This window comes from Bidens hawaiensis, unplaced genomic scaffold (genome assembly GCF_021521415.1).
Source record: "Bidens hawaiensis isolate Kalapana, Puna unplaced genomic scaffold, B.hawaiensis_p1.1 tig00002631_1, whole genome shotgun sequence".
In the NCBI taxonomy this organism is placed as follows: Eukaryota; Viridiplantae; Streptophyta; class Magnoliopsida; order Asterales; family Asteraceae; genus Bidens; species Bidens hawaiensis.
In genome coordinates this window covers 508,122-518,803 of record NW_027491143.1, presented here as the reverse complement: position 1 = coordinate 518,803, position 10,682 = coordinate 508,122, and the positions used below count along the sequence as shown (strand labels likewise).

The 10,682-nt window shown below is 36.0% G+C and overlaps 1 protein-coding gene across 3 annotated transcripts in view; it reads left to right on the top strand.

Annotated features, from left to right (window-relative positions):
- Nucleotides 1–3,443: 3,443 nt before the first annotated feature.
- The window catches only part of LOC143620719 (trehalose-phosphate phosphatase A-like), a 44,060-nt gene continuing 36,821 nt past the window's right edge, over nucleotides 3,444–10,682 (top strand). Inside the window, exons 1-13 of one of the 3 annotated variants that reach the window (XM_077092346.1) lie at nucleotides 3,471–3,584; nucleotides 3,673–3,737; nucleotides 5,338–5,607; nucleotides 5,683–5,823; nucleotides 5,910–5,981; nucleotides 6,072–6,170; nucleotides 6,247–6,303; nucleotides 6,387–6,488; nucleotides 6,612–6,689; nucleotides 6,769–6,838; nucleotides 6,920–6,990; nucleotides 7,086–7,178; nucleotides 7,287–7,409. In XM_077092346.1, the coding sequence (XP_076948461.1) occupies nucleotides 5,344–5,607; nucleotides 5,683–5,823; nucleotides 5,910–5,981; nucleotides 6,072–6,170; nucleotides 6,247–6,303; nucleotides 6,387–6,488; nucleotides 6,612–6,689; nucleotides 6,769–6,838; nucleotides 6,920–6,990; nucleotides 7,086–7,178; nucleotides 7,287–7,337 (1,098 nt within the window). In that variant the 5' untranslated portion in view covers nucleotides 3,471–3,584; nucleotides 3,673–3,737; nucleotides 5,338–5,343 and the 3' untranslated portion in view covers nucleotides 7,338–7,409. Of the gene's footprint in view, nucleotides 3,585–3,672; nucleotides 3,738–5,337; nucleotides 5,608–5,682; nucleotides 5,824–5,909; nucleotides 5,982–6,071; nucleotides 6,171–6,246; nucleotides 6,304–6,386; nucleotides 6,489–6,611; nucleotides 6,690–6,768; nucleotides 6,839–6,919; nucleotides 6,991–7,085; nucleotides 7,179–7,286; nucleotides 7,410–10,682 lie in introns of those variants that run through there. The other 2 variants (XM_077092345.1, XM_077092347.1) reach the window with 2 other exon arrangements.

Sequence of the window (10,682 nt, the reverse complement as noted above, 5' to 3'; positions counted from 1 at the left end):
GCATACTTTGAAGTCAATAATAACATGTGAGATGTTAAATACTTAAATATATTCGTACACTTTTTTTTAATGTCTAATTTGGATTATTAACAAACAACTGATTCATCTATTTATCTCCATTCTTCGAATATCAAATACCACTTTCAGGAGTAAACCTATTAAATGGGATAAAACCCCTTGTCCAAATTGAAATCCACTAGTTTTTTCCACTTGTGAGACTTGAACAAAATAATTTCTTTTTTTTTAATATTAAAGTATTTGAATGTCTCACCTCAACTACTTAAGCTAAGAATCATTTAAATATATGGCTATGCTTAATGGTCTATTTTTGTGTATAAAAATTTGAATTAGCAAATGTGATTAGTTGGATTAAAAATTTGACCACACCTCCCCTTGCTCGTTAAAACTGTAGCGCCCAAATGGGTTCCCTGCCCTTGACGCAATGGTTTGGCGGAGATACATCGAGCAAAGGATGGTTAGGTCGATTAGGATGCCGCCCCCACCATAACCAACCTTATTATGTAATAGTGTAAATAAGGTATGCAACATCCAAAAATTTCATAAATCGTTGAGACGTGAGAAATTACAACTTTAAGTTATATTGTCTAGTCAAATTGCATACTTGTCGTCCTTGTGATGGATGAACATTAAGAATCTACATTATTTTTTAAAGAATGTTAATTTTATCCCCGTGTTATAAACAAAGAGGCAATGTTGTAGGTTCTCGGTTAAATTGCAAAAACTCGTCTCATCTTCGTCACAAAATTGGCACCTTTTTATCTTCTTTTATTCGACGAACTAATGTTTTCTTTTGGCAAACCACGTTTTTCTAGCCACCTAATTTTGTCACAAACAACGAGTCAATAAACCTCATTCCAACTGTCTCCACTTCATAGCTCCATTTTGGTGACTTTAGAACTGGACAGACTAGCCCACACAAAACCTAAATATGTGAAGTCTCTCGAAAATCAAAGAGACAGCGGCGTAGGTTCTTGGTGCGCTTGGCGGTTGGCAGAAGGTGAGATGAGACAAAGATGTTCTAAAACAATGTTAAAAAGGTTTTCCTTAATAGATGGCGAGTCGTTAGAGTTTGCGTGATACAAGGTTAAATTGGGATGTGGATGGTGTGAAGAATAAGATGATGGGGTGTATGGTTATTGTCACTTTTTCCCTTGTCTTTTATTTTATAGTTATACCTTTGTGTGTTTGTCTTTTGATCTTTTGATTTAAGTGTAAGAGATGTAATTTGGCACAAACTTAACTTTTTAACGTATGTCCATACCAAAGACGATAAGTGTTAACTTTAAGTAAATGGTATAGACTAAAATTATGATTTTCCATCCTTAAAACGAAGATGAAGTCTTTGCATACCAAATAACTGGTTGATTTAAAACACGATGTAATAACAACAATCACACACACATATACACATGTGTATGAAAAAGGTTGTTACGTATAAAGTAAGTACAGACAGGTCATACGCCCATAAGCATCATATAGATCACAAAAGATATTCTTTTTTATACAAGTTGAACTATTAATAAAAAATAAGGTATGTCCGATAAGAGTGAAACTCGGTATGGAGAGGGAAGAGAGACGACAATGTTGAGGTGGAAGCCGATGTGGTGCTTCAATACCAATACCAACTGAAACACCATTTCCACCCTTTGTATGGTGTGGGTTGGATACAACAACAAAATACCACTCGTGAACAAGAAACTCGTTGAAGTTGATAGAAAAACGAGGAGATACACCATTTCCAACTCTTGGGACAACGATAACATGATAAAGAGGTGGGTGTAAGACTTGTTATGGTGGCTATGAATGGGCATTAGCCCCTACCACCTGAAAAGTGTGGGTGCCAAACTACAAACGCCATTACACACGTGAAAGAGGCGATGCTTTCACCTACGTGGTCTTCTTCATAGGGCCGGGACAACCTTTTTGAAGGTCTAAATGAAACTCCAAAATCAACGCTTTCCAAATTAAATGCATTTAATGTTTGTAATAACTTTAACCAAATCAACTATTGATGTTACTAGATTAACTATTTTATGGGAAAATCTATTGGAAACTATTTAAAACTTTAGTTACCTTTTAAGTTATAACAATATCCCTTGTACCACACTTTTAAATGCCAAGCCTAATTCATCATATGTATATTTAAAACAAAAAGCATATTGAAATAATAATAATAATAATCTTAACTTTAATTTTTATGTATAGCCGATAATAATTTCAACTTTAAAAATCAATACCAGCGGTCCTAACTTCCAACTATTTTTGTCCCTATGAACCTCCGTTAAAAAGCACTCAACTTTTTTTTCAAGTTTCAAACCGATGTCTTAGGGCTTTTGATCGTAAAAACGATACGCTTCGACTGATGTAAAACTTATCTCGAAACTATACGATCGTGTAGGTCTCATACGACTCGTATGACAAATGTTTGAATAGGTCATATAATAAATGAAAGTAGGAAGTAGTTGAGAAAACAATAGTTAGGAAGTTAATATCCAACGAAAGGTCATGGTTTCCTTTCCTAACCGTCACCGACGTTTGTAACTTGTTTTCACCAATCCAATCCAGCTGTAACCGAAAGTGACCACACTTCCTCCACTCCCTCACGCGCCACCTACCCGCGAGTCAACACCTTTATCCACTTCCTCCACTCCCTCACGCGCCACCTACCCGCGAGTCTTATTCTCCTCACACCAATTAGTAATGAATAGTTAATTTTTTTTTATCAAAGTCATTTTCATTTAACAAAAAAATCCAATTAAAATAAAGAGACACGTAAGTGAGCAACAAGTTGCATCGTCACCCTTTTTTGAATGACAAAACTGATTCTATTGAAAACAAAGTTATCGTTTTTTGGCGTCGTTGAGTTACTGTGCACGACCCGCTGAACCCTTTTTAAAAATGTAGTAGTATCGGGGACAAAAGACCCAAACGTATTAAAAGCAAAAAAAAAAAAAAAAATGAATGCATGTTGATTCTCAACACACGCCTGCTCTTTCTTAGCATTTTTTCCTGCTTCTGCCATTAGCACCGCCTGCCTAGCAATAAACCCGGTGTCCCTAAGCCCGACAAGAGAGGACACCCTAGTAAGGTTCACACAAGCATGCTTCCTTCCGCTCATCGAAACACAAGAATGTACGCTGCTCAGAGATTAGACCTTCCTTCATACGGATCCGGCAATAAATTCAAAAGAGCGTCTTTTCTTACCGAGATTCCCGCTTATTTTAACACATAAAAAAATGACATCCCTAACCAATAATAAATAATAAATAAATCTCTATTATTTATTAAATAATAAATAAATCTCTATAAATAAATCGCAATTCAGAAAGGGGTGATGACGCAGCTTGTTGTCCGCCTCACTGCTATGTTTGTACTTTAATTAAAAAAAAAAGAAAGAAATTTAATCTCTATTTAAACATCTTCATTCACTCTCTTCTATGCTCTCTTTCTTTCTTTCTTTCTTTCTTTCTTTATTCATCTTCTTACGTATACGCGTTTTGTACGGATATACATATCTTCTTCTTTCTTTAGGGTTTGTTTGTTGAAGCTAATTGGACTCTAAGGTAATGCGGTTTCATTCTCTTCATTCTTTTGTTCGTTATTATTATTGTTAATTAGTTTGTTGACGACTCGTTTTCTTGCATTTTGAAGGCTAATTATACGTTCGATTTATAGAGTTGAATCGAAGTTTCAGAAATATATATTGTTTATAGAACGTATGTGACCTAACGCGGTAACGATGTTCTAATTTGATGTGTAATCGTATGAATATAGATTTATTATTATTTATATGTTTGCTTTGTTTGATCGGTGAAACGTCTGTTAGTTAGCTTCGTTTTACGAGAGCTCGAGCTTTAGAAAAAGAGCTCGAAACGAGCCGAGATCGAGCTCTAGTAAGTTAAAATGAACCCGAGCTCTAAAAAGTCAAAACGAGCCGAGCCCGAGCCTAATGAAGCTCGGCTCGGCTTGTCTACACCCAGGGATGAGATCAGTATTGTACCGGTATGTAATTGAAAAATACCGATACTCTAGCCTAGTCGAGCTCGACCTCTTCGTAAGTCAAAATGAGTCAAACTCGAGCTTGAGTTTGAGCTCTCATAAGTCAAAACAAATGGCTTGTGTTTGAGCTTTCGAAAGTTAAAATGAGCCGAGCTCGAGCCTAGGCTAGCTTGGCTCGGATCGGTACCAAAACGAACCAAATTCAAGCCTACTCTAGCTTGGACTTGGCGCAGCTCGTTCACACCTAGAGTCTAGGGATGAGATCGGTAGCGAACCAAAATAGATCGATGCCGAATACGAGTAAAACCATTTACCGAATACCGTATTGATTTTTTTCGGTTTGGTACCGGTACAGTTGGAAATACCGATACCGAAAACATGAAAAGACGAATACCAGTACCGATACCGATTGTGTTCGGTTGGTACTGGTGTTTGGTAAAATGCTCATCCATATAGTTACACCCTTAATGTTAACATGATTTGTTTACAGTGTTGAGTGGGTATTTTAAGAACTAAATAACTGATTGTGCTGTAAAAGTATATGATCTTATTTTTGTGGAGTTATTGTTATTCATAGATTTTTGAATGGTAGGAAACAAATGCATCTGATAATTTTGGTAACTATTTTCTGGTACTGAAAATTCTATATTTATAATTGTATGATTGAGATATTGTTTAGGTCCAGCAGTTTAATGAAATTGTTTATTGTTCTTATTTGTCTATTATTGAAGCTATATGTAGACTTATGTAGTTCATGAACTGTGTAGTTTTATACTTTTATTTATGAGAAGATTTGCCTATATGTTTCTTGTATTTTGCAAATGGATTCTATGCTGATTTAATATCTTTCATTTGTTTATTTCACTTTTTTTTAGTTTTGAATTTTTGTGATTTTTTGGTAAATTCTGTAATTTGTACTCTTTTGCTTAGTTCTTTTTCATCATAACTGGAACACTGACTCATTCTGTGATTTCTGTATTTTATTTTGTATTTCTTAATGTATTTACTCATTATGGTGGTTGTTATGCTGTTTACTTGTTTGTATGTCTTCTAATGATACATCAAGTAGTTAAGCTTAAAAAGCTAAGTCTACATATGCTTGGTTGTATTAAATATGGTTATGTACTATGTAGTTAGCAAGCTAATTCATTATAAGTCTATATTCATATCACTTTTTGTTGGTATATAACTATATATAATATTCTGTTGTGACTTGTCCTATTCAATGCTTCCCAAACATTGGACCATATTATACAGTTCCATATGCTGTTGTTAGTTGTTACCATCTAATTAAATTCTTATACTGAACATTTACAGAACATAATGGATCTTAAGGCTAACCACAGTGCCCCGATACTGACGGACCCCACACCCGTTAACAAACCAAGACTAGGACTTCATGATTCATTACCGCCATACTCGTCTTCTGGAGTCTTTTCTCAAGCTCTGTTACGAAAAAAACCAGGACTACTTGATGATTTCTGTTCTACTAACTTGTTGGATTCCATGAAAGCTTCTTCTCCGAGGAATATTATTAAAAACAACGGCTCTGATTTGTCAAATGAAGTCGCTTACCGCAACTGGATGGTATATTCATATTTCCTTTTTTAACATGTGACCCATATTAGATATTAATTTTTTTATATCGCTTTTGTTTTGCAGGTTAAGTATCCATCTGCACTTATCTCTATTGAACAGATTGCAGCTAATGCAATGGGAAAGAGGATAGCATTGTTTCTCGATTATGATGGCACGTTAGCCCCGATTGTTGACAATCCAGATCACGCCTTTATGTCAAATGCTGTGAGAATCTAATATTTTAATATAGTAATATCTAATTTGGCTAATGCAATGTGGTCCAATGTTTTTTAACGCCTACTTGTAAACAGATGCGTGCTGCGGTGAGAAATGTGTCAAAATACATCCCAACCGCAATTATTAGTGGCAGAAGTCGCGCAAAGGTACTTTACTATCTTTAGCTTTACCATTAACTTTTACGAAGCGCTAGGTTGTTAATATGTTATATTTAACATCTTGCTATGATTTTGCAGGTACACAAATTTGTAGGATTGAAAGAACTATATTATGCCAGTAGTCACGGCATGGATATACTGGGCCCCGTTCAGTCTCTAACCGATCAAACCGCTGAGGTAGCAAGTTATGACATTTTTGCATAAAGAATAATGTGAACCATACATCTAAATCTTGTTACTTTGTTTAACATAGGTTACAGAAGGAAACTTGTACCAGCCTGCTACTGAATTTCTACCAATAATCAACGAGGTTAATATTTCAAACTTTCTTTAAGTTTTGTAGCGTTAGATTCCCGTTTTATAATACTTATAACGCTTGCATATTTGAAGCAGGTTTTCGTGTCACTTGTTGAGATAATGAAGAACATTGAAGGGGCAACAGTTGAAGACAACAAGTTCTGTGTCTCGGTACACTACCGTAATGTAGACGAGAAGGTAATATTTCAACACTTTTTGCTTACATAGATATTTCTTTTATCTTCAATGTCTTATTATTATTATTATTATTTTATTTTTTATTTTTTATTTTTTTTATTATTATATTTTTCATAATTATAGGATTGGGAAACAGTAGCACAATATGTTAAAGACACGTTGGAAAAGTATCCACGTCTGAGATTGACGCACGGGCGAATGGTATGAAGCTTATTTCACAGTAAATAAATTTGATAAAATTGAGCTCGCTTAACTTTTGTATTGTTTTTCTATCGTTTAGGTTTTAGAGGTCCGCCCCGTGCTTAAGTGGGACAAGGGGAAGGCTGTTGAGTTCGTACTTGAATCACTCGGTTAGTAAAAAGCTCAGTTTACATGAAAAGTCATCGTCTTTAACATAATACCAGCACCTAATCGTTATGGTGTTTTTGTAGGCTTTAGTAACTGTGATGACGTGCTCCCTATATATGTTGGGGATGACAGAACCGACGAAGATGCATTCAAGGTAAACTTAATTATTATAATACTGACCAATGGTGATCCGTTTACATAATGTTTAAAAAACCTTCTAAATCATTTTATTAAAAAATGTTAAAACAGTATTTAAGAGAGGGTGGTCGCGGTTATGGGATATTGGTGACTCCTGCTCCGAAAGAAAGCAGTGCATATTATTCTCTCCGGGATCCATCAGAGGTTTGTTTGTTTGTAGAACTGTAGTCATGCCTAAATTATTTAAACCTTAATATTATTTTATCAATAAAATATATAACTAAGATTTATAAATTTTGTATGCATGTACAGGTGATGGAGTTTATTAATTTACTAGCAATGCATAAGAAGTCTGTTCTATGATTTGCTGACTTGTATTATAGGAAGAAAGACAGTTATTTTTTTAAGGAATAAAACAAAGGAATTTAATGAGCACTTCTTATCCGGGAATAGTAAATCTTTTAATTTTTATATATTTGTAAATTTTATTACTATTTGTGTATGTTACAAATAGGAATGGCAACGGGGCGGGTTTGGGGCGGGTTTTGCTTAACCCGAACCCGAACCCGAAACCAAAAACCATCCCCGTACCCGCCCCATTACCCGTCGGGTTTAATTCGGGGATTCCCCGTTTGGTTTTTTGTACCCCCCCCGACCCGCCCCGTCCCCAAACCCGAAAACCCGAAACCGATCCGACCCGACCCGAAATTGGGAAATCAGGTCCGGTGGTGCAGTGCAGACGGTGATTGACTGATTGAGTGGATGGTGATGGTGGTGCAGACGGCGATTGAGTGAATCGGGGGCGGACTGGCGGTGACGGAGTCTGGATGTAGGTAACCTAATCAGTCACTTTCCTTCCTTCAGTTCCTTGTTAGGCTTTCCTCGGTGGCGGAGTCTGGATGTGGCGGAGTCTGCAGACGGCGAATCGGCGACTGAGTATTTGAGTGGATGGTGTGGCTGCGGTGGTAGTCTGGATGAAAGATTGAGATTGTAAACCTACAGTAGGTTTAGGTTTTTAATATATATATATATATATTATTTATATTTATATTTATATATTATATCGGGGCGGGTCGGGGCGGGGGTACCTGAACCCGAACCCGAACCCGAACCCGAAACAATCCCCGAAACAATCTCCGAAACCCGACCCGAAACCGAAAAAACAAAACCCGACCCGACCCGAAATAAGCCGGTTTTCGGGTTTCCCCGTCGGATTCGGGGATTTTTGCCATCCCTAGTTACAAAACAAGCATTGTTTTATAATTATTTGTCCTTTTTATTCATTTATGATTCAATATAGAACCTTATTAAAACTGAATACCTCAAAAGGTATACATATTAAATACGTATATTTTGATTCATCACTCTCCATGTTAAGTTAAAGACAGGGAAATGGCGTCGTAAACCCGTGTTAAGTAGGTTGGTAAACGAGACGAATCGAGTTCGAGCTTAAGTTGGCATGCTTAACTTAAGACCGCTCGAGCAGGCTTGCTTGACGCTTTAGTTTGTCGGTTTGGTTTATTTACTATTTATATTATTGTATTATATTCAATTTGAATGAACCTTTAAGTTTTGTTTTGAGCTCGGGTTCTCATAAATTAAAATGAGCCAAGCTAAGCTTGAAACTAGTTAGAGCTTAAACTCTCGTAAGTCAAATTAAGCTGAGCTCGATTCTAGTCGAACTCTTGCTCAGCTCGGCTTGTTTACACAGTACTAGGGATAAAATCGGTACTAACCAATACCAAACTGGATAATAGCCATACCAAAAACGAGTAAAAGTTTTACAGATAATAGCCAAACTGGCTATTATCCAGTTTCGGTATTTTTACAGATATCGATCGATACCGAACAGAAAATAATTGTACAATATTTTATAAATGGTTTTACTGTAAAACCATTTATAAAATATTGTACAATTATTTTCTGTTCGGTATCGATCGATATCTGTAAAAATACCGAAACTGAATGATACCGATACCAAAAACTTGAAAAGACAAATACGAATACTGGTACCGATTGTGTTTGGTGGGTACCGGTTCGGCACGTGTTAGTTAGCTTTGAGCCGAGCTAAGACAAATACGGGTACCGTGCCTGATTGTCTTGTAAGTCAAAATGAGCCGAGCTCGAGCCTAGTTGAGTTTAAGTGGGCTCATTTGCACCTAGGCTTGCGATCGATATCTTATCGATATCGAATCGCTACCGTGCTGAAAATGAGTAAAACCATATACTGAATAATGTACCGATTTTCCGTTTCGAAACAGATAAGCATCATTACCATTGAAAACACCGAAATTGAATAGTACCGATACTAAAAAACATGAATAAACAAATACCTAAACCACTACCGACTGTGTTCAGTTAACATGATTTGTTTATCATGTTGAATATGTTTCGTTCTTGCCAGCGTTGTATGTCTTTTTTCAGCCGACTCAAGTCCAACCCATTTGGACCCCTTAGAGGTTCTAACCAAGGAGCACGCAAATCCCAAAAACGCATAGTTTCTCCTCCAAAAATGACTTCTCCTGTCGGGGAACGCATTAAATATTTACCTAAACCGGCAGGCCCTTGAGCGGATCCCACGTTAGCTCCAAGACGTTGGTCTCTAACTAGAAAAGTAAATGCTTGAGCTTGAGAAGCTTCTGGTCCAGTGGGTTCATAAAACTCACTAGGATAAACCGTATTATTGAACCAGAAAAAACAACAAGCAATGAAACCAAAGACAGATATAGCCGCTAAACTATAAGATATGTAAGTCTCTCCAGACCACCTATTCTAATAAAGTAAAATAATTGTAACACGTGTCAGTTTGTGGTTAATTCTTACAATTTTTTTCCCTTCAAAACTTATATATGGCAAATATAAAAAATTATTCACTTTCCTTTTACACTCTATTTATATTATATCTAATTAAATTATTCACTTTTATTTAAACTCTATTTGTATTATATCTATTCATTTTTATACAAATAAATATATTTGTATAAAAATGAATAGATATAATACAAATAGAGTTTAAATAAAAGTGAATAATTTAATTAGATATAATATAAATAGAGTGTAAAAGGAAAGTGAATATATGATATATATGGATATATAGTAAGGAATTGACTTTGAATGCTCCAGGAGTAACAAAATTCGGAGACATAACATATACTAGGGGTGTGCATAAGTCGGGTATAACCGAAAAAGACCGAAAAACCGGACCTAAAAATACCCGATAAAGACCGACGCGGGCATTGCAGATCTATTTTCGGTCTTAGTTTTTTGCAGAAGTCGGTCTCGGGTCGGTTACCCTGAAAAACATACAAAAACCAAACCGACTAAATAAATATATAGAGAATCTAAGGAAGAAGGGTGAAACCCAGCCAATATCATTGTTTTTGAACCAAAATTCCACATCAACGCCCATGTTCACTTTACATGTGTACGAGCTGTTGAAACAAGAGGATGGTGAATAGCGATCTTCTTTTGTTGGTTCTTCATATATCTAGACAGAACTTGGTGATGAAAGGATGGAATATCACCCTTGTTAAACACAGATCTGATTATTGCTTTGGTCCATGTTTCCACTCTTCAGTGATGCTCTGTTCTGTTCATCTGCAATCGTAGATTATTGCTTTTCCTTTGTTTGATTTTAAGGTATGTGACTCTGATTTAGTCGATTACTTTGTGTTTTATTTCTCTTAATTTGCCACTTTAATTCCGATC